Genomic DNA, 24,451 nt, shown 5'->3' with positions numbered 1-24,451 from the left:
AATAAAAATATTATTTCGATATAAAATTAATATGAAACTTGGTAGTGGAAGCCAACTCTTATGATGGTTGATATCACTATCAAACTCGGATAACACGACCGACACAATTTATTTATTTTATATATAGTTAGAATGGATCAGGGTAGAGATCAACGTACTGTTTTTGTCTTTGCATTATTTTTGTGATTTAGTTATTTTTGTTAATAAAATCTGTTTTTTATAAATGCTTGTTTTATTTCTGCACGATGATTTAAGGTTCTTTGTATTGAATTAAATACTGTCTGAATAAATGTTATTTAGTAAACAATTAGAAATTCGTTTGATTTCCTTGGTTTTTTGACATGTAAACCTTTACATGTCAAATACTGTACAACTACTATGATTATCTTTGACCCGCATTCTCTCATGTTAAGTGCACAAAGGCTCTTTGTTTTCCACAGATTATGTTTACTTTGATCCATTCGTTTTAGATTATTAAACAAAACAATTTCAATTGTATAATGACTGATCTAAATATACAAAAGATCGAAATTGTGAAAAAAGAATTCAAATACTTATATTTTTACGACTTTGGAGTAATGATAAATACTTTTGATGTGAAACATCTATAGGATCACTTGTAAACCGAATCGTTGGGTTGGCGACGCTTGCCGTGGCGACGGGTCGCCAAGCTATACTGAGGTATACATATATATATTTTATGTGTTTAATTTAATAATATTGAATATTTAATATTACTATTATTATTATTATTCCACATATTTATTAATTTTCTGATTTAAACATTTTTCTTAATATTATTATTATAATTATTATAATTACTATCATTACTATCATTATCATTGCCATTGCCATTGTCATTGCCATTGCCATTGCCATTGTCATTATCATTATTATTATTATTTATTTAATTATAATATTTAATATTTTATGCACATTACTTGTACACACACGATGTTTCACATCTGCCAGGCGTCCCATGACGGCTCACAAGTTTTTTTAACACGTTCAATGCCATACAATCGAACATGAAAGTCGTAGTGGTACTGAACATATTATAACCGTGGGTTTCTGAGACCTTACTTTTCTTTTTAGCCGACTTCAAGAAGAAGTAGGTTATCAATTCGACTGTATTTTTTTTTAATGTGTGTTACCGCGAATCTCCGCCCCTGGTGGTCCGATTTTGATAAAAATATTTTAATCGAAAGGAAGTGCTTGCAGATGGGTCCCATTTTTTTTTTGTTAAAGGTAATGACAGCGATAACGATATGTTTTATACAAAGATTTTGGTCTCAGAAACCAACGGTAAGTCATTCAAACCCTCACTCTGACTTTTAAAAAACTAAAAGTTAAAGACGTAAAGTGATAAAAAATTACATTTCATCATACTTCAAAATATTACATTTAGATGTATGGATGTTTGTTTTAGTATCTCCAAAACGGCTAAACGAATCTTGATGATATTTGGCAGATTACTTTCTAGAATAACGCCTATACCTACTATTTTTTTTTATTCCACACGCACTTAAATCACAGACAAAGGAATGGTATTGAAATAAAAACTAATATTATAAGTATGAAAACATTTTATTATCAAATGTATTTAGTCTGTGTCAGAGAAAGTTCCACGACCACTGGATTCATTGTCGGTGTCCATCATCTCGACATCTTCTTGTTTGGGCGCGATCTCTGCTACCGACTTTATACAGCGTATTGTGTATTTGTTGAAATCACATCTGAATATTAGAAATATACTTAATTAGTGATATACAATGTATCTATACTTCTGAAGATCATGCTTTGATTTTGAGTTTTGTATACATTGGCACTGTGAGTAATGACTATGCCAGTACAGTAGGACAGTAACGCTCAAAATCAGCGCTGGAATACAACTGGCATAATGTAAACACTAACTGGCGGTATCATCATCATCATCAGCTCATTATACGTCCCCACTGAGGGGCTCGGAGCCTACCCTAAGTTAGGTGTGACTAGGACATAGTCAACCACTCTGGCCCAATGCGGGTTGGTTGACTTCACACATATATGTGCAGCATTACGATGTTTTCCTTCATCGTAAGAACCTCGGATAAATGTACATATGTAAATCGAAAAACACATTTGTACATGGCGGAATTCGAACCCAGGACCTGCAGATTGCAAGTCAAGTGCTTAACCCCTGAGCCTGACCGTACTGATATAATATAAACCAATAATAATAATTTGGACATAATATAAAATTGAGGCGTTTAGTACTGAATATAGTATATGTTACACGTTCAGTTATTCGTACCATTTGACAATGTTATCGTGTTTATCATATTATCACACACTTGACCTTATCACACGTCGGCGGGTGATGGATGTCTGCTTTATGTAATGTATCTGAACGTGTTTAGGAGATTTCCAATGGTTTAAACCAAACAAAATTATCTTATACCGGATTGTAATCGAAACCCTTAGCCGTAGACAAACGATATGCTAAAACACGTATATATAAAAACTAACTGTTACTTTATTTATATACAAATTAAAAAAAAATACGAAATTTGACGTATATACGTTAACATAATTTAGAGTTTCAATTGAAATGAAGGATATAACTTACTAACATTATAAACTAGCTTTTGCCCGCGACTTCGTTCCCGCGGAATTAAAAAAAAAAAAGGAAACGGGGTAAAAATTATCCTATGTCCGTTTCCTGGTTCTAAGCTACCTGTCCACCAATTTTCAGTCAAATCGATTCAGCCGTTCTTGAGTTATAAATAGTGTAACTAACACGACTTTCTTTTATATATATAGATAAAGAAGATGCGAATGTTTAGATGTATGTTTGTTTGAAGGTATCTCCGGAACGACTGAACGGATCTTGATGATATTTGGCACAGATGTAGAACATAGTCGGGAAGAACACATAGGCTACTTTTTACGATTATTTTAATGCCGCGCGAACAGAGTCACGTGCGACAGCTAGTGTATGAATAAACCTTACTTGGATATAGTGTCATTTTCAATCACTACAGTCTTAAATCGGTCACTACCGAAAGAGTTAGTGAAATTAATATAAGTCCAAGAACCATTATAGAACTCTGAGTGTTATTAAAATAGGGGGAGGGGGGGTTAACTAAAATATATTTATCTTTTAAAACATCAATTTGAAACAGTATTCTGCGTGAATTGTTAAATGAAATTTCGACTACTCAAAATATAATTAGTAAACTCGTAACTTTGACTTCCGTAATTTTGAAATTCAAATAATAAGGCTTCCTCGTCACGAGTTACAAAGCATATATAAATTGGATTGTTTACGTGAAAATAATTGCTCAATCGCAACGTATCAATCTGGTATGTAGCGTTGGTATTTAAGTTTATCTCGTACATATAGACAGTGACACAAGATCTTAACTAATCTTTCTTAAATAATTCCTCAAGCAGTCATTTAGTACAATAAAGTACTACATTAAATAACTCCGAGTATGTCATGAATCTTTTGGGAATGTGTTTATATAAAACACCGGCATGGTTTGCCGACTAGATACTGTTCAAGATGGACCCTTTGGACTGTAAAAAATCCTATTGGGCCGATCGACCCAACGGGAAACACAGTCAGAGATTGTCGTGACAAGTGTCAACATGACGTGACGCGGCCTTCACAAAGCAGCTGATGTGTTACGTAACTTTGTCAAACGATTGACTTCATTTGGGGGAAAACTTTTAAATTGTTTTATATCTTGTTATATTAGGTCCTTACATATGAAATTGGCGTTTTGTATGGGAGGACCAAAAAGTCGAATATTTTTTAATATAATATATTTAATTAATCAAAGTATGAACCATTATTTTCTATGCACTTTTGCCATCTCATAGGTAGTTCATTGATCCCTTGACTAAAAAAACCAGTCGGACGGGAATCAATAAAATCTTTGAAGGCAATTTGGACTGCCCCATCGGAGTTGAATTTTTTCCCTTGCAAGAAGTTATCCAAATTTCGAAAAAAATGGTAAACTGTTGGAGCAAGGTCCGGGGAGTAAGGAGGATGTCTTAGACTTTCCAATTGAAGCTCTTCTAATTTAGTAGCCGTCTTTTGCGCAGTGTGTGGTCTAGCGTTGTCGTGAAGCAGCAGTGGCGTGGAGCGATTGACCAGCCTAGGTTGTTTAGCCGCTAGCTTTTCCATCATGGTTTGCAATTGCTGACAATAGACATCAGCCTTAATAGTCTGGCCAGATTTGAGAAAACTGTAATGAACAATACCGGCACTAGTCCACCAAACGCTTACAAGTAAATTTTTGGGGGTTAATTTTCGCTTGGGGCAGGATTTGGCTGGCTGGACAGGATCCAACCATTGCGCTGAGCGCTTCCGATTATCGTAAAGAACCCATTTTTCATCACAGGTAATGATTCGGTTTAAAATACCTTCATTATTGTGCCGGTTTAGTAATGTAACGCAACAGTCGACGCGCGTTTGCCGGTTTGCTTCAGTCAATTCGTGAGGTACCCACATTTCAAGCTTTTTAATCTTCCCAATTTGCTTCAAGTGAATTAGAACAGTTTTATCACTAACATCGCAGCCTGCAGCTAACTCGGACGTGGTTTGCGATGGATCCGCTTCCACAATAGCCTTCAACTCTTCATTATCAACTTGAGTCTCAGGCCGTCCACGGGGCTTGTTCTGCAGATCGAAATTTCCAGAACGAAAACGTTGGAACCAAAAACGAACTGTGTTTTCTTTTGCAACACGACCGCCATACACATCATTCACCCTTCGAGTCGTTTCCGCAGCACTAGTGCCACGGCGGAACTCGTACTCGTAAATAATGCGATATTTTAAGTTTTCCATTTTGTAAAATGAGTGACGCAAACAGAAAAAAACAGAAGAAAAAAAACGAATGAATGACGGTCATCGAACCACAAATACATGAGTCTATAGCTGTACAAATTTGAATTTGGAATTCCTTACCAAAGAGGAGAATTCGTGATTAAAGTGGCCAGTACGAAAAACGCCAATTTCATATGTAAGGACCTAATATTATTCACAAAGTTTTATTAATGTCAAGTAATTTCTTTATGTTGATTTATTCAAAATTAATAATAATACGGTTTATTATGAAATGAAATAAAACCGCTGAGCATAAATAACCGGAGAACAATTTAAATACTAAGAATATTTAAAGACGTCGATTATTATGTACTATCTTTCGCCCGCGACTCCGTCCGCGCGGAATTTAAAAAACTTAAGTAGCCTATATGTTCTTCCAGACTATTTTCTACAACTATGCCAAATTTCATCGAGATCCGTTGAGCAGTTCTGGAGATACCTTCAAACATACATCCATCCATCTAAACATTCGCATTTAAAATATAAGTAAGATTTTGTTGATAAATAAATAAACAAGTAATTTTGAAAAATTATTTTTTAAGTCAATAACTATTTTTAGGGATTTATTTTAAAGTTTTTAGTTAATGTTTTGAATTGGAATTTTCCATTTATCAATGTACCATGAAAAATCCAGTCTTATCACAAGTGCCTTCTAAAAAAAATATAATTCTACCATCTTCAAACATTTCATGAGAATTAAATGAAACCATTAAGAAGTTATCGGAAATAAACATTTTTTTCTGATTCAGTATCATCTTTTTTTTTAAAAACTTAATGCAACTATTTCATTAAAACCGTATTATATGTTATTGAATGAATTCTTTGATTTTTTTTATATAACAAAGTGTCAAACTAGCAAGCGACCATATGAATTCGTCGAAATGGCGAAGCGACTGTTGCCCATAGACATTCGCAATTGCAGATACATTGCCTACCTTCAATCTACGAAGGAGACGCACAAAAAGAGAATATTTATCCTTCCTATGCATCTCCTCCTCCAACGAATCCACGAAAAGGATGGGAAGGAAAAGAGGACTACTTAGGCCTAAAATTAGACATGATTGTCACTACCTTGATTCTGCTTTCTTTAAATGTTAATGATGTAATTTATATTTTACATTATGTATAACTGTTTCTAATTTATTTTATTGACAATCCTAAATAAATAAAATAAAATAAATAAATAAATGGTCAGTAAAAAAGTTCCTATAAATAACTTACATCTTACTCAACTGTGAGTATTTAACAGTGAGGACCTTCTCTAACGCCAGCAGTACGTTCTGCGGCAGACGACCCTTGCTGAGGAGAGCTCGCGCCCACACCAGCAGGTGCTCCAAGTGTCTGCTGTCTTCCAGCAGACGAGCCACCGAGCTGGTCAGCCGGTCACAGTATTCCTTTTCTAAATCTCGCACTGTCAACTCAACTGGGGAAGATACAATCAGGTAAAATACTAGGAATTAATTAAGAACATCCAAAAAAGTACAATTAAGTTAGAAAATAATATAATTAAAGCGTAATATTTTCAAAGAAAATGAACTTAGGCATTTCATTACTTCTAATTTTATTTTATTTCAGTATTAATATTATAAATGAGAATGTTTGGATGGAGGATGGATGGATGTTTGTTATTACGTATCTCCAAAACGCCTTAACGGACCTCATGAAATTTGGCACAATTGTAAAAAATTATCTAATATATAAAATTGTCGTGTCACAGTTTTCGTTCCCGTACTCCTCCAAAACGGCTTGACCGATTCTCATGGAATTATGTGAGCATATTCAGTAGGTCTGAGAACCGGCCAACATCTATTTTTTTGTTTTAACTGCGCGCGGACGGAGTCGCGGGCGACAGCTAATTTATATATTTAAAAATGAATCACGCGTGAACGGCTGGACCGATTTCACTTTTTTTTGTTGTGTTTGTTATTGTCAGGAGAAGGTTCTTATGGTACAAAAAAATTTAAAAATATAGATAGATGGATGGATAAATGGATGGATAATGATGTTTGTTTGAAAGTATCTCCAGAAAGGCTTAATGGATCTTAATGAAGTTTGGTACAGACATAAAAAATAGTCTGGAAGAACATATAGACTACATATTACGTTTTTTTTTTAATTCCGCGCAGACGGAGTCGCGGGCGACAACTAGTCTGGAATAAAAGATGGGTTAAATAGATGAGGTTTTTTGTAATTTGATCAACTCACTGTCAGCTGGTGGTATAGCTTCTACACACTGCTGGATAAGATGGTGCTCGTTGAGCTGCAGAGCTCCGAGCAGCGCGCGGCCCCAACTACCTTCTTCTAGAAGATTCTTCACCGCTGCAGGAGTAGAGCCAGTCTCCAGACGAAACGGTCTATTACAGGTATACTATCTTAGAATTAATTGGTCAATTGCTTGGTAAGATGTGAGCAATAAAGAAGAATAGATTAGAAGAAAGTTTGGTTGCTTTTCTTCTTCTTCTAAATTGAATTCAATATAAATGAGAAATTATAATAAACCTATGTAATAAATTTTCCATTACAAGGATTTAATCAAAGACAGATTGAAAACAGACATGTTTGTGACATGAATTTAAACACTAAACTTTTCCAAAATAAATATCTAGGTCTATAGACCATAAATATAATAAATGACATTACGATCCAGTGAATTCTTACTAATATTATAAATTCGAATGTTTGGTTATATGAATAGATGGATGAATATTTTGATGAATAGATGGATGAATATTTGGATTTGGATGGATGGATGGATGAATGTTTGTTATTAAGTATCTCCAGCTAAATAGATCTCGCTGAAACTTATCACAGATGTAAAACATAGTTTAGAAAAAACACATAGAATAACTATATTATAAAAATAAAATTTGTAATTTCAATTGAATTCTGACATATATGTATGTATGATAGATGTATGACCTGAATGTGCCATCCAATCCTGCATTCTGACTGTAGATGAGCAGGCCCTCTGTCGCCGCCACAGCGAAACTCTCCCCCGTAGGTGAGAACCGTACACATTGTACACGCACCTACGTAACAAAGTTAATACTCTATAATAAATAAACGAGTAGTAATCAGTTTGTATTAGACTTAATGTTGTTATACATGTTTTGAGCAGTGGAGACAGATACATTACCTCAGGCTTGATGTTCCTCTCGGCCATGTCACCAGCCTGTACACCAGGAAGACGCAAGCTGACATCCCCTCCCTCCAGCTCACCACGCTGCTCCACCAGCGCCATGTTGCCGAACTCTGACAGCAATCGACGATTCACAACGTCCTAGTAACAAAATAATTATATAAAAAAAACTTCAATTAATTATGTACTTTTAGACATTAACCCATTTGATACCTAATTTTAGACGTCTTTTCCTTCCCACCCTTTTCTTATAAGGAAAGGATGGAAAGGGGAGGTGGATTTGATGGAGGAGATGCATAGGAAGGTTAAATATTCTCTTTTTGTGCGTCTCCTCCTCTGTCGAGTAAGGGTAAGCAACGCATCTGCAATTGTGAATGTCTATGGGAGGTCGCTTCGCCATTTCGGCGAATTCATGTAGCCGCTTGTTCGTTTGCCACCTTATAATAATAAAAAAAATCAAGTTGGAAGGGTACAAATTATCCGCCATTTTATAGCGGCGGCCATTTTGGATTTATTAATAATATAAGTATATTTGTCAGTATTGTAGGTTTTCAAAATTCAATATTCATCATCTTGAAACGGTTTTAAGACAATTATTGTCTAATTTCATTATTGTAAAAATAATATTAATAATATTGTATTTTACACTTATGGCGTCGAGAGATCTGTTCTGTGTGATGACAAACTTCTTGATGAGCACAGCCTCTTTGATGCTGTAGAGACAGACATGCTTGGAGTTGCCACCACCGAGCACACTGTTGCCATCCGCTGAGTAACAGATTGTTGTAAATGCCCTGGACAAAGTTACAAAAGGACTTAGTTTTTATCCACCCCCAAATCACACATTACATTGTACTTAGATTGTACTTTTTTATCAAATAACTTTAAAACCAATGGTTTTAGAGTTTTGCCGTAGAAATAATTTAATATGTATGTAATCTTACTAATATTATAAATGCGAATATTAAGATGGATGTATGGATGTATGGATGGATGTATGGATGTATGGATAGATGGATGTATGGATGTATTTTTTAAGGTATTTACGCAACGGCACAACAGATCTTGATGAAATTTGGCACAAATGTAGAACATAGTCTGTGGAAGAACACATAGGCTAATTATTATGTTTTTTTTCATCCCGAGCGGACAGAGTCGGATAGACAGTTTTGAATAATCATAAAATCTCATTAATTTTTTTTTCATTTCATATTTAACAAGGTTTATGAAAATCTATTGTAAATATTTTCAGCACTAGAAAAATTTCAGAAGGAAACTTACTTAGATTTAAGTTGTTGTTTGGCGGTGACGAGGTCAGTATCAGCTCGGCCTGAGCCGAGATCATTACGACCCTCGATGTAACCGCTCTGCTCACAGCTAGTCGCGTTAAAAAACGTTATGTTACCATCCAACGTCGACACTGCAATCTGAACCGTAACATTAACGTAATAAGATACAAATTACATTGGGAAAAAAAATCATCCATAGACCGAATCCCTTAAACCAAAATCTAAATTAGTCATCATTTAAAGTGCGTCAATAGCTCAGGTGTTAAGCACTTGACTTGTAATCTGTAATTCTTGGGTTCAAATCTCAACATGTACTAAAAAGTTACCAACCCATACATGGTCTGCGTGGTTGACTATGACCTAGTCACTCCTAAATTAGGGTAGGCTGAGTTAGATCCCCTCAGTGAGGGACATAAAGTGAGTGACATGATATAATGCGAAATAAACTTCATAACTATACCTCTTCACCATCCGGTCTATATGCAACTTGTAGTGCATCAGACGTAAACTGTATAACTTCACAATCACTACTGGTTTCTATACAGTTCCAGAGACGCACTGTCTTGTCCCAGCTGGCTGAGGCCAGACGGGAACTGGATAATGTGGGGCTGAAGGCCAGGCTCACCACCGGCGCCTCGTGACCACCTAACACCTGCAACACAATACTCATGTGGTGAGGGTAGACTAAAAAAACTTATACATTGGATTTAGGATTAAGAGATTGAAGAAAAGCAGTGTGACGCAATTGGATGTAAAGAAAAACTCCAATCCACTGCACTTAAATACTTTTATTCCAATTTTAACACTTTTATCGGTCAACTAACACAGTTGCCACCAGACAACTTATCACTTCGACGGTTGTCCAACGATTGGCCGAGCTCCTGACTCGATATTCAAAACACTGTTTCAACCCCACCACTCTCAATCCATTCGCCGGAAGTTGTCACAAAAGAGTGGCGGGGTCGAGTAGTGATGCCATTTCAGTAAATAAAACTACCTTTTTATAAAATTATTACATGGAGTTTTTAAGTTTAATAGTTTTTAAATATTCAGAAATTGACTTGACACAATGATAAGTAATCAGAGACAGAGGTATGCCACTCACATCGAGCAGTTTGCCGAACTTGACGGACCAGAGGAATATCTCGAAGACATCCTGTCCTCCTGCAGCACACAGCTCACCGCTGGCATCCAGCGCAGCACACCCAAACTGTACCAAGCTCGGCGATGTCAGAGTACGGAAGTTGCGATATCTGGACAATGTTCACACAAAATCATCAAATCACTGCTAAATACTCTCTTACTCTTACTCTAATATTATAAACGGGAATTTTTAGATGGATGGATGGATGGATGGATGTTTGAAGGTATCTCCGGAACGGCACAACGAATCTTGATAAAATTTTCTACAGACATAGAACATCGAAAAGAAAATATAGACTGTTTATAATTTTTTTTTAATTTCACGCGAATGGGGTCGCGGGGCAAAGCTAATTAACTTATCATTCTCAATACATTTTAGATACATGCACCAAGAACATTAAATAAAAACTGTAATTATCCGTATTTAAATAAAGAGGAACCAAAAGAAAATTTTCGTCTTTTTTCTAATCAAAATCTTGAAAAAAAAGATTAAAGTTTGGTATTCCTATCTAAGGTCATGTAAAAACTAACCTCGTCAAATCATAACACCTAACAGTACCATCAAGTGATGAGGACACGAAGAACTTCTTATTGGCACTGAAGACAATACTGGTGACGGTGGAGGAGTGCTCGCTGAAGGTGACGAAGCAGAAGCCGGAGGAGGTGTTCCACAGCTTCACCTTGCCGTCGTACCCCCCTGTCACTATGTACTGACCGTCCGGTGAGTATGCCACACAAGTCATATCCTGAGAGTGACCTTGTTGCTTCATCACATATTGCTCACCTGAAATATATCATAGTAATAAAAAAACATTAATTTATTCTGAGCTAAAATAACGTTTATTTCCTCTTTCGTTCCTTTAAAATAAAGGTGAAACTTGAAATTAATTGTTACAAATTTAAGACCACGACAACTTTATTTATTTAACGTTAATCTAACGCTGTGATGGGGGGGGGGGGGAAATTAACCACCAATTTAGAGGAGGCCCTCCACTTACATAGAAGTAAATATCAAGATTTTATTTTTAAAAGGTATACTGCAATGTTGGCTAAACAATTTATAAATAACTTCAAAAGATTTCTTCAAGAGCTAAGACTAAGAGGCTAAGACAAGTCTTTTATTCAATAGATCTTCGTAATTTACTAAGACATTCAAGTAACAAAAAGAGACATATAGAAGAATTTAGAAACTCCACCTTTTTGAAGTCGGTTAAAAATAAAAAATGTGTTGTGGTACTAACTCTGCCACTCCCAGACGAGCAGCTGTCCAATATGTGGGCAACCGAAGGCGACCCAATCCCCCTGCGGCGACACCGCCACACTGCTGATGCGGTGCTCCGACACACTTAGTGTGTGCACCAAGTTCACATCCGGCAACTCGTGCAGGAAGAACACACCATTTGAGAAACCTAACACCACATGTAACCTATAAGCCTAGTTTATACCCCACATCCTATTAACACTTCATTCATGGTTATCGGAGGTCAGTGGCTCAGGGGTTAAGCACTTGACTTGTAATCTGCAGTTCCTGGGTTCAAATCCCGTCACATACTGAGTTTTTCGATTAACATGTTTAATTATCCAACGTCCTAACAGTGAAGGAAAACATCGTATTGTAACCTACAAATATTATCTGCGAAGAAATTCTATGTGAAGTCAACCAACTTGCACTGATTGAGTACGGATTGAACTAGTGATGTAAATTGATATAAAATTATTCTATTATTTGCAATGACTTATATACAAGATTTCATTTCATGAGATAGGGTAGTTGAATAAAAAGAAATTTTCACCTGTGATTAACATTTTAGTAGCTTTGTGATACTGCGCAGCCGTCAGCTTCACTTTATAATTGGCACTTCGTATAGCATCTCCAATATAATGCCGTCCTAGTTTCGTAAAAAACAACCTCTTTTCTTCCTTCACTTTGATTTCTTCTTTTATATTGGTCTTATCATCGTCACTCTGCTACAAGATATAAATACTACTTTTTTATCTATTTATCTTCGGCTATATTACGAATGCGAATATTTAGATGGATGGATGGATGTTTGAAGGTACCTCCAGAATGGCTCAATGGATCTTAATGAAATTTGGAACAGCTGTAAAACATAGTCTGGAAGCACATATAAGTGTATAACATATTTTTTTAATTCACAGGTGACATCTTCTTATCTTATAATTAACAGTGGTAGAAGCCAGCAACAACAATATCTGTTGCACACATTGGCCGGCTCAACCAGTGCAATACCACAACCACACAGAATACAGGTGTCAAGTGCAAGTAATTTTGCGTTTCGCCTTATGAGTGTGTGTACCGGAGGCCCAATTTAGTCCTCTTTCCCTTCTAACCCTTTTTTTATAAGGAAATTATAGGGGAAGTGAATTTGACAGAGAAATATTATCTTTCTGTGTCCCCTCTGTCGATTAAAGGTAGGCAATGCATCTGCAGTTAAAGATGCATATGGGCAGCGGTCGCTTTGCTATTTCGGTAAATTCAGATGACTTGCTCGCTTGCCAACTTATATTAAAATATAGAAAAAGTATATAAAATGCTTTTTAAATTCCTTAATATAAATTAAACTTACATAATCTTTGTCCTTTTCAATGACATTCTTTTCATCAATATCATCTTCACTGTCCTCCGCTTTTTGCAATTTCCTTCGTTTTCTATGCGATATTTGTACTTCAGAAACAATCAAGTCATCCGGGTCTATACTAGCCTCCCATAGACAAACCTGTCCGTTCCTACTCACAGTTATCAGATCCAAGCTCTTTCTCTCAAAAAATACACCAACAATTTTATCTGTATGTCCACCCATCGAAAACATGTTAATATTATCCAAGTAGTCAACGGTGTAGATTTTAGTTGTTGTATCTTTGGAGCCAACTGCTAATAGTTTGGAACAGGTTGACCAGTCTAAGCACGTTACATCATCATATGCTTTTTGATAGACCCTCTTCATGATAAACGAACGGAATTCACCTGAGTAACTGGTCGGGGCTGTCATTATGAATACTGAAATTTAATTCATTGATTTCAATTGAGATCATATTACTAATAATTATAAATACGAATGTTTAGATGGATGTTTGTTACAAGGTATCTCCAGAATGACTTATATCTCGTTGAAATTTGTAATTGAAGTAGAACAGTCCTGAAGAACACATAGGCTACAAATTAAGTTTCATTTTAATTCCGCGCAGACGAAGTCGAAGGCGACAGCTAGTAAAACATAGTTTATAATAATTATAGAATTTTTATAAAAAGTATTCTTGAAGGGACATGTAAAGATGATATGACGGGAACTATTCAAAAAAATACCAAATTTAGTTATTATTTAATTAAGATAACTATTTGTTATATTACTATTCGCGTCCGAGATGCGGGCAACCCTACAAGCGGTGCGGAGCGGCGTGTGGGAGCAAAAAAATCACATTCAAAATCTCGACCGACTGCCGATGCATATGCGAATAATTTGTGTTTGCAACTTTGTACCTTCCCTAATAAACAATTAAAACCAATCAAGTGCGTTCAGCCTAAACAATTACGAAAACAAAAATAGTAATGTTACCTGTATCACCACAGCAAGCTGCAAAATATTTTCCATCTGGACTAAATTTAACAGCATTTACTTGCTGTTTGAATTTATATTTATGTATTACTGAGCATGTTACCAGACTTATCATATGTGCTTCACCCTCTGAAATGTATAAAACATAATGTATTCATCTAAAATTATTGTTAGACATTATTTAGTTGAACACGTGTTTTAACCACTGATTGGTATTATTAATGTCAATATATTAATGTTTCACCTTAAATATGTATAACCACAATACTTTTGTTATAATTACTTCTTTATTTATTGGTAACAATCGCATTACGCATAATAATGTTTCAATAACCATGATTTTTCAAGATTCCGCACTGGATGCTAGAATAATGGTATAGAAGTGTTGACATATGCTAAAGTTAAAATGAATTTGAAACACCGTCTAAGTTTTTTTATAGTAAAGCTCATAATGTTTGACTTATATTGTAAAATTGTCACAGAGGATTTTTGACTTGGGACCTAAGAACCTTAAACCACCTAAATCTCCCCCTGCCAATGTTTGGTATTGCTTCCGTCTAGCTAGCAAGAATCCCATGTGGTGGTTTCACATTTCCCTCTATGCTCAACATCTTTGTCTGTGACTTAGCAGTCTTATTACTATTGAATAATAATAATAATAAATATACTTACTTTCATTAATAGCCAAGAGAACAGATCCATTTGGTGAGACATCTATAGCTGTATAATTATAATGGCTTTCCACAGGCAATGTGATATTTTTGTTCCTGAAATATATTCCAAGTTGTTTATAGATAAGATTCTTTTTTTTTAAGTGTAAGGTAAAAGCAAACTCACGTAGGGTGTTGTGATTTTTACGTACATATAAAAAAATAGTTGCGTTTAACATCATACATTGGAACATATTATAACAACATACTAATGATGAAGACCAAAAACACAGATCCCAACTATCAACATCTATTTTACTTACTGTTTTAAATTGTAAACTGTAATCCTGTTCCCCACAGGACTAATTACACTATTCCCGTCATGACTAAATACAACATCGCCTTTTCTATATACTGTACCTAGTAAATTTTGAAACTGAAAAATAGTTATTTTATTACAATACAATAATTATAGTTGTTCATAACTATACACACAATGAAGCGAAAATACAACAAATTGATTCAAAAGCAAAACACCAACTTTTAACCTAATATAAAATTTCATTAGAATAATTGGAGAAATGGAAATGCTAGTAAATTACAAGTAACTTGCCTTGTAATTATACTTCATACTTGCAGTCAATAGAATATTAACTTATCATTTATAATTTAAACAGCGACGAAATTTAATATGTCTGGGAAACAAAAACAACGTGAAATCCACATGATACTTGACATTGACAGTGTCAGTCGACAGTTTGACAGTAGTTGACAATAGCTGGTCGATGTTGACATTTTGCCTTATAGATTCACATTATGATCGACTGAAAATGGTAACATTTAATTATTATTTGTGGTTCAAAGTATTTTGAGTTTGAACAAAACTTCAGTATTATTGAACGATTTTTATTTTTTGATAACTTTTAATCAACGGTGAATATTAAAAACTATCAAAAGATAAATTTCAAGCGTAAACTCAAATTGTACGTTTTTGCATCAAGTTTAAAGAACTGTGGCAACTTTATTGATTTCTCAAAAAAATATCTTTATAATTTTTTATACAAGGTTAAAGATTTTTAATTTATAAGAGCCATATTTTATCAACTAATTAAATGAATTATATTTTTTTTAAAAGTCATTCTCAAATTTTTCTTTTTCTCCAGCATTAAATTTGTTTAAAAAGTCTTTAAACGATCAATCTGCACATGCGCAAAATAAATTTGCTGGCCAGCGATCCACATCAATGTTGGACGTCACGTCGCTGCGAAATCTCTAGCTCGTGATTGGTTGCGTATTTCGGAAGTCACGTAACAAAGCCAATCAGATCTTGGGGCATATCGAGCACTGCCTTGAACATCAATCGTCATATGACCCATTCTATCGAGTCTGCAAAGCTTAGGCCATATTTGTCTGTGCTGAAATAGTTCCGTGGAGTGAGTGTGTGCAGATAGTCATCACAGATTTTGGGACCTGTAAATACTCCCACACAACACATTCAAGATGTCTTCTGGACCTACCGCTGAAAGTCCCATCTATGGACCCTTCTTTGGAGTTATGGGGGCGGCGTCCGCTATTATCTTTAGCGGTAAGCACGAAATATATCTTACTTGTAATGGCTGTCTAGGATCGTTATTGATCATAAAATTTTGGCACTATAGACATGCTTCATCTATTGATTGCTTATTTCATTGTTTATTCAAGTAACCATTATTAATAAATGGGAAACTGGTTATTTTAAGAGTACTAATTATAGTAACAGCTTCACCTTGTGTCTGTCTAGACTATACGTAGTTAATTAGTTTGCGTAAAGTATTGATGTTTCATGGCATTCCAGGTTTAAAATGTAGTATTTGAGGGCGTTACTTTTATCATAAAATGTGAATCATTGATCATGTGACTGATAAATATGTTGGTAGCATTGGTTATAAGGGAAAAAAACCTTTGTTGAAGTGGAATTTCACACCACTCGGAAAACAATTTAAGTACGGTTAGCTGCCGGCTGGAGTATTTTCGCCCTTATAACGTTAACTAATTGGTTGAAAATCATTAGATATACGTTTTAGCATTGAATGTCTACCCGTGACCGATCGAGCGCGTATTCAATGAAAGTAAAGTTAAAATCGTTAGACAACCAAGAAAATTAGAGCAATGTTGACATGGGCGTGGTAATAGTTTATGAAATGTTAGGTTTATTCTAGCTATCTACATTGTACTGTGGATTTGACCTATATAAAAATTGTGACCTATTTTCTGTCTACGTTTTGAGCACTAGCGGCGCGCTACTTGTGGAGAAAATCAATAACTTAAATCACATGATAACTTCATCATGTGACCAGTCAGCTGCTCTTGTAACTTAACCTAAATGTCTATGGTTAAGTTAAAAGTTAATTATAATTGTCACTCAATGAGCAGTTGAAAAATCATGTGATTTCTTTAAATTTTACTAAATAATCTTTTGATTACACATTGATTATTTTACGAAAATGTCTTAGTGGGCTTTATTACATAATTTTATTAATTATAAAAGAATATTACTCACAATTTAACATAATTAGGGTCCAATAAGAAATATTCACACAGATCAGTTTATACTGGGTAGCTTTATCACTGACTGCATATTTCTGGATGGAAGCAGATACATTTCTTCAATTAATTTATTAACTTGTATAACAGTGGCAACTACTACTCCATAACTTAAGATCAATAAGCTAATAAATTTCACAAATGTTGAAACCTTATTTTATAAATCACATGATGGTATTCAATGTAACAGCATTATGATAATAAAATACATTCTAATAAAAACTTATTCACATATGTTCCAATAAAACCTTAAAACATATGACAAGTGGGAGTTGTCTGTGGTTTTAAAAAGTACTTTACAAAATTTACACTGGAATTACATAATTTAAATCCCATTCTTACACTTATTGTTTTGTATGTTAATGTTCTCACACAATTGAATAGTTTAGGAAATGTCTAATGGCTCTGTTAATATTTAATAGAACAATATCCATGTTTATATAACAAATTTCATGTATGTGAATAGTCAAACATCAACTTGTATTAGAATAGTTCAGATAACATTAATAATGTATGTACTATTTTTACCACCACTAAATAAAAACCAAATATTGGCTCATCTGATGAAAAGACTCACAACTCTTAAGAGATCTTATTAGATGGGTGGATATGTATGAAAAAGAAGTTAACTTGTTAGTACATTATTTCATACACTTAATTATTATATAACTGAACATGTCTACAAACAACACAGATATATCAATAATCCATTTATTTGTTCAGATTTGTTTAGATATGTTCAAAACTGTCCTTTGATTATCAAAGTGTGATAAGTTTTATTCATAATATTACACAACGTTAAGAATTAAAAGAAGTACATATTAGTATTAATAGTAGAAGAAAAACTATTTAAAATATCTTGCAAAGTTCTTCATCTACTATCTTTATGCCAGAACCATCTATAAGATTACAATTTAGAATTCTTAAAACAACATCCTCTTGTTAAGTAATTCTAACACTATTTTGATTTAATTTCCAGCGCTGGGAGCTGCATATGGTACCGCAAAGTCGGGTACCGGTATCGCCGCCATGTCGGTGATGCGGCCCGAGCTGATCATGAAGTCCATCATCCCCGTTGTCATGGCGGGTATTATAGCCATCTACGGTCTGGTCGTAGCTGTGCTGATTGCCGGCTCCCTGGAAGCCCCACCTACCTACAGCCTCTTCAGGTAACTATGCGAACATTGCAAGTTTAGGTAACGTAGCTTCTTAGCCAGTTTTCTGCCTTACAGATTTATTACTTTCATTTTGATTTTAAGTAAACCTTCAGAAGCTATAATATTTCATGGTTGATCATATTTCCTGATAGAGGCCTTGGTCAAACAATTGTTATAATGACATAAACCAAGGTTAGAGGAAATTATCGCATTTTAACTTTTTGAACAATCAGTGCCGCAATGTAATTTTTTCTTCTGTATAAGTTTTTGTTTTATTGTATTGTTAAAAATAAGTTGCCAGACCATATTACAGAATATATTTTTTTTACAAACATTTTTCTGAAAAACTTCCACTACAGGATAGCACTCTAATGCCATTTCTAATTTATTTCACAAAATCTTGAATAAGAAAACAATGGCGATTATCTTATTAGTCACTATAGTTATTTTAAAAAAATTCTAAATTAATATATGTTGTGAAATGATCTTTAACTTATGAACTACAGATTACAATAGTTAGTAATTCCGTGCCTACTTATGTAAAATATTTGCTACCATTTGATTTATAGTTTTAAAATGAAATTTGATTTTAATCCTATCCTATCTTTTCTAATATATTTTTATTTGTTTAATATAAATAAAATGTGAATGTTGTAATTGCAGAGGTTTCATCCACCTTGGAGCCGGTCTCGCTGTCGGCTTCTCCGGTCTGGCCGCCGGGTTCGCCATAGGCATCGTGGGTGATGCCGGCGTCCGCGGTACAGCGCAACAGCCTAGGCTATTCGTCGGAATGATCCTTATCCTCATTTTCGCTGAAGTGTTGGGTCTATACGGTCTCATCGTCGCCATCTACTTGTACACGAAGCAGTAAATCTGTACGCACCACTTCCCTCGTGCCGTGGAGTTCTACGCATGGAGAATGTTCTCGACGCGCGCACAGGGACGTCGTCGCCGGTAGCGGGGTGTAGAGCTCCACGGCAACCCCATCCTGTATAGTATAACCTGATTAACTTCGCCTCCTCCTCGCACTTCTCCGGCGAGGCATCGCCATGATGCTGCGGCGAAGTCTCGCCTCGAGACCGCGATCTGTATAAATAATTTTTCTATATAAAATTTTTACTATATCGCTTCAAGTTCCAATCATGAGTTTTAAACGCTACCGTGCGATGACGGAGTAATTTATTATTAAGTTATTTATCTGTCAAGTTTAATTTGTTGTGAAATAATTTCACGGAACCACCCTCGCTCCGACTTGTATGTTTTGCGCGTTTTGTCCCCCCCATCCCCAAACGAATCAAATTACGTCTGACGATATATATCAATTTTAGATTATTTTAGCGATAAGGCGAAACTAATGTACAGTTAGAGTAGAAAATTAAGTCCAAACAAGTTATCTTAAATAATTTATGAACCGTTGAAGCCCCGGGGTACCATGTACCGCTATCTGCAACTGAGAATGTTAGGTTGGACCTGGCTTAAGTATCGCGCTGCGGCTTTCAGTGTTATAGTGGGTGTATTGTATACTGTTATTGTACTCTTACTATCCATATTGCTGTTGCTAAGTGACTACTGCGACCTAAGTATTAAAGCCGGTCACAAATGATGTATTGCCAGGAATCAGTTAATAAACATGATTTGTACATTCCAGATTATTTTGTTTCTACTTGTTTTGTGTTTTATTTTCCTCAACATTTTATATAAGCTTCATGACATACTGCTGTCGTTATGTATTAAAAACTATTTATATACTATAATAGTAGACTTTCTGATGACTTACTATATGAAATATTCAAAGTATTTTTATTATGTATACCTCATAGTCGAAATGTTTGAATGATTATAAATTGGTAAGTAAATAGGTGAAATTGTAATTTAGGTTTCATGTTAGAGAATGTTATAATCTTTGGTGTTATTGAATGAATTGTGTTAATAAAATATTTTAAAAATTATTCTAAGTTATCAAGTCTTTCTTCTCACACTTTTATTGAATTATTTTTTTAATTGAACAAGATGCCTGGGCTGACCTTGATAAACTGAACAAAACATTCATTGAATAAATTCAACGTCTATAAAATTAATTGAATAAAACGTAATACTTGACCAGTCGTAAAAAACCATTGCAATAAATAAATAGTATTGAGTACACTTGTAAGAAAACAACCATCTCTCTTTAATTTCCCTTAACAAAACTACACTTTAATCTATATATATAAAAGAAAGTCGTGTTAGTTACACTATAACTCGAGAACGGCTGAATCGATTTGACTGAAAATTGGTGGGCAGGTAGCTTAGAATCAGGAAACGGACATAGGATAATTTTTACCCCGTTTTCTATTTTTTTTTTTATTCCGCGCGGAAGAAGTCGCGGGTAAAAGCTAGTTTGTAATAATGCAAGTTACTTCAATGGAACAGCAGGTAACTAAGTACAATCAGTTATTGGTAAATGAAGCACACTCGTTACATAGAGAAGTCTTAACTCAAATTTCATTACCACAAACTGGTTTACATTTCATTCTAAAGCATTCAACAACTTCAAACATTATCATTGTGCTTCTGCCGTGGAAGCCCACTGTTACGGCAGCACGTGGTTGATTAAGTATAGGTGGGACCACCCCTTTTTGAGAAACAGCACATACACGGGTGTGCCCCGCCATCCGCCTAATAAAATTGGATGAATATGCAGCTTAACGACGAAATAACAAGTATCTTATTTTTGGCAGTGGAAACGGGTAGACAGTGTGCAAGGATCGACTTTTTTACGTTAGTTACATCAAAAAAACAATTTGTATAAGAGGGGGAAATTGGGTTTGAATAGCATTGAAAAGTTTTAACAAAATTATTACACTTATACTATAACAATAACACAAGTATTGATGAAAAATATTTAAGAATACTAGCCGAGTTGCTCTCAGTTTTTTCAAATTGCGGCCGTACTACATAATTTTTTTTGTCTGTTTTTTCATCTCGTTTGAGAGCACTTCTGAAATGAAAATAAAAGTACGTTTTATGCATTTATCTGTGGAGAACTCAATGTACGGAGACATTGGTTGGTCGGGTTTGGTTGGTCTGTAAAGTGTGTCTATTAAAAAACGTGTTAACGTTGACATTTAATTGATTGACATTGACAGTTTTTTTATAAATTTCAATACAGTGTTGGCACTTGGTCATTGGTTTTGCTTTTTCGTTTGTAGTTTTATAAAATTCTCGAATAAAACTTAAAATGAGATTTAAATATTACTTGATTTTTACAATAGTCTTAACATTTTATAAAACTGATGCACAAACCCGTCCAAAAGGAGTAAGTAAAGAGTGAAATTGTAACCGCCCGGCGATTGTTCCTTCACATTTCCTGATTATTGTTTTTTTTCAGCTTGAAGAGAAAGTACAACAGTTGACTGATTTAACAGCAAAGAAGTCGATAATATCTTTAAATTACAACCGATTCAAGGATTATGTGAAGGCTCCACCCAGGGATTATTCTTTTATTGTGATGTTCACTGCTATGGCTCCATCAAGACGTTGTGCTATTTGTCAACATGTTTATGATGAATTTTTAGTCGTGGCTAACTCATTCCGATTCTCACAAATGTATAATAACAAACTATTCTTTGGTATGGTTGACTTCGACGAGGGATCAGATATCTTTCAAATGGTAAGCATGACTGAAACATTGTAAAGGTAACAAAGGTCTTCTAACCAATTTCTATTTTAGAACAGTAATTGCAGAAGTAATTTGACAAAGTTTATTACGGCCCATTACAAATACAAATTAACGATCTTTGTTTCCAGCTACGTTTGAATACAGCACCTGTAATCATGCATTTCCCAGCAAAGGGCAAACCAAAACCCGCTGACTCTATGGACTTTGAGAGAGCTGGAATACATGCTGAGGCTATTGCTAAATGGATACAAGATAGGACTGATGTACAAGTAGGTATTTTTTCCAACAATATTAACAGGCTCAAATTAAAAAATAAACTAAACTCTTTATAATAACGACAAACAAAAGAATTTTTAAATAATAACTTAATTAAAACCGTTGAATAAGTATGTTTTAACATTAAAGTACCAATTCTTCTCTACCATGAAAAGTGGGGTTACAAAAAACAGGAGTATGCAAAAAAATATTTTTTAATCTTTAATAAAATATTTTCCTGTTACAGATCAGGGTGTTCAGACCACCAAATTACTCAGGTGCAGTGGCATTAGCAATGCTATTTACTCTCGTAGCGGGATTCCTGTACCTCCGCAGGAACAATCTGGAGTTCCTCTACAACAAGCAGATGTGGGCTGGAGCTGCTTTGATGTTCTGCTTCACAATGGTCTCCGGCCAGATGTGGAACCAGATCAGAGGACCACCATTCTACCATCGCTCAAAGAATGGTCCGGTTTATATTAATGGTGGCTCCCATGGACAATTTGTTTTGGAGAGTTACATTGTTGCTGCTTTGAGTATCCTTTTTAATGTTTTATTTATTAGTAACAACTAAAGTATAAGAAGTATTATTGTTGTTATTATATTAGAATCTATTTCCGAAGCAAAGCAACATATTAAAAACTCATTTACTGAATTACAAGACAAATTTAACCTTGTTAACTGAATAAAAACTGGTTTTAGCCGGCCCTTAGTGGTCTGACTATAACCAATAACCGTTGCCATGGTTACAACAGAGCTTACTAGCTGATCTCCGTTCAGTGACTCATTATTACAGCTCACTATACGTTCCCATTGAGTGGCTCAGAGTCTACCCTAAGTCAGGAGTGACATCACATATATTTTTGAATTTCTTTGCAGACATGTGCATGTTGCATAATGTTTTCCTTTATAGTAAGAATGTTAGATGAATGTACATATGTAAATCGAAAAAAAAATGGTACATGGCAGGATTCGAACCCAGGATCTGCAGTTTACAAGTCACTTTAGAGCCACCACAGTGATATGATTATTGTGACCTTAATTCAACAAACACAGATTGCGCAGTAGTTGTGGGGATGATTGCCATGATAGAAGCTGCTGGAGGTGTGAAGAACCCTGATTTAGTTCGATCCCAAGTTGACGGGAAGAAGCGACGATTCCAATCAGTTGTGGGACTTATATTGGTTTGTGTGTTCTTCTCTTTGCTTTTGTCAGTGTTCAGAGCAAAGACGCAAGGCTATCCTTATAGGTAAGAATTTCTTAGTGATTTTTATTTAACTTTAAATAGTTATTTTTATTTCTTCAATGAATATAAATTTTTTTTAACTTATAATTGGCAATTCATGACTACGTAGACTATCGTAAGCCGATATTTTCCGATTTAACCCCTGTTTTATTTTTAAATATTAATTTCTGTGTAAATTTCAAAGTATCATTAGAAAGAAGAACAGTGGGCCTAGTACGAATATTTTTGACAATCGGCATCATATAGTTATCGACAAAATTTTGTATTAAAATGTATGCAGTGTCCTAAACCAAAAATATCATACTAATTTTGACATTATCGACAATGACGATACGAAGACGATTGTCACAAAAATTCATGATAGGCCCATAGGATGTAGATTTTGTCTGCCTCTTGTCTGATGCGTCATATTGATGTTTTTGATATTGCAAAATTTGCGTTTTAAACTTCAACTTTATTAAGTGATTGACCGTGGCTTTCTGATTGTTACTAGCTTTTACCCGCGACTCCGTCCGCGCGGAATAAAAAAAAATAGAAAACGGGGTAAAAATTATCCTATGTCCGTTTCCTGGTTCTATGCTACCTGCCCAAAAATTTTCAGTCAAATCGATTCAGCCGTTCTTGAGTTATAAATAGTGTAACTAACACGACTTTCTTTTATATATATAGATGACTGTTTAGTCAAAGATTATGACATGGATATGTTTCATATAGAGATTTGGGTCTCAGAAATCCACGGTGAGTTGCTAAAGCAGTTTTTTTTTAATTAACATTTTTACTAATATTTGTTACATTTCTTTTGTTTCAGTTTCTTATTTAAATGAATGAAGAATGAAATATTTTATTTATAAAGTGTGCAATTTCACTAACGTGTTTT

General features: G+C 34.8%; 3 protein-coding genes across 4 annotated transcripts; 2 read left to right on the top strand and 1 right to left on the bottom strand.

Annotated features, from left to right (window-relative positions):
• Positions 1-1,571: 1,571 nt before the first annotated feature.
• Positions 1,572-15,409, bottom strand: LOC106720119 (periodic tryptophan protein 2 homolog). 2 transcript variants are annotated; one of them, XM_045678151.1, is made up of 17 exons: positions 15,286-15,409; positions 14,996-15,108; positions 14,695-14,789; positions 14,023-14,151; positions 13,036-13,466; positions 12,241-12,415; positions 11,689-11,856; positions 10,979-11,231; positions 10,410-10,557; positions 9,765-9,956; positions 9,297-9,442; positions 8,662-8,809; positions 8,013-8,156; positions 7,796-7,905; positions 7,082-7,230; positions 6,098-6,299; positions 1,572-1,736 (listed from the first exon to the last, which is right to left on the bottom strand). In XM_045678151.1, the coding sequence occupies exons 1-17, from the start codon at positions 15,301-15,303 to the stop codon at positions 1,604-1,606; spliced, it is 2,754 nt and encodes a 917-aa protein (XP_045534107.1). In that variant the 5' UTR covers positions 15,304-15,409; the 3' UTR covers positions 1,572-1,603. The 2 variants fall into 2 exon arrangements, with proteins under 2 accessions (XP_045534107.1, XP_045534108.1); XM_045678152.1 differs by having other exon boundaries at positions 12,241-12,412.
• A 591-nt stretch (positions 15,410-16,000) lies between these two features.
• On the top strand, positions 16,001-20,075 carry LOC106720396 (V-type proton ATPase 16 kDa proteolipid subunit). Its single transcript, XM_014515083.2, has 3 exons — positions 16,001-16,257; positions 18,235-18,424; positions 19,076-20,075. Exons 1-3 carry the CDS (start codon positions 16,173-16,175, stop codon positions 19,281-19,283), a joined length of 483 nt encoding a protein of 160 aa, XP_014370569.1. The 5' UTR covers positions 16,001-16,172; the 3' UTR covers positions 19,284-20,075.
• A 1,471-nt stretch (positions 20,076-21,546) lies between these two features.
• On the top strand, positions 21,547-24,411 carry LOC106720220 (tumor suppressor candidate 3). The gene is made up of 6 exons (XM_014514812.2): positions 21,547-21,710; positions 21,783-22,064; positions 22,202-22,342; positions 22,576-22,864; positions 23,385-23,577; positions 24,383-24,411. Exons 1-6 carry the CDS (start codon positions 21,633-21,635, stop codon positions 24,396-24,398), a joined length of 999 nt encoding a protein of 332 aa, XP_014370298.2. The 5' UTR covers positions 21,547-21,632; the 3' UTR covers positions 24,399-24,411.
• The last annotated feature ends 40 nt before the right edge of the window (positions 24,412-24,451 follow it).

Source organism: Papilio machaon, chromosome 5, assembly GCF_912999745.1.
Source record: "Papilio machaon chromosome 5, ilPapMach1.1, whole genome shotgun sequence".
In the NCBI taxonomy this organism is placed as follows: domain Eukaryota; kingdom Metazoa; phylum Arthropoda; class Insecta; order Lepidoptera; family Papilionidae; genus Papilio; species Papilio machaon.
This window is presented reverse-complemented; position numbering and strand designations above follow the sequence as displayed.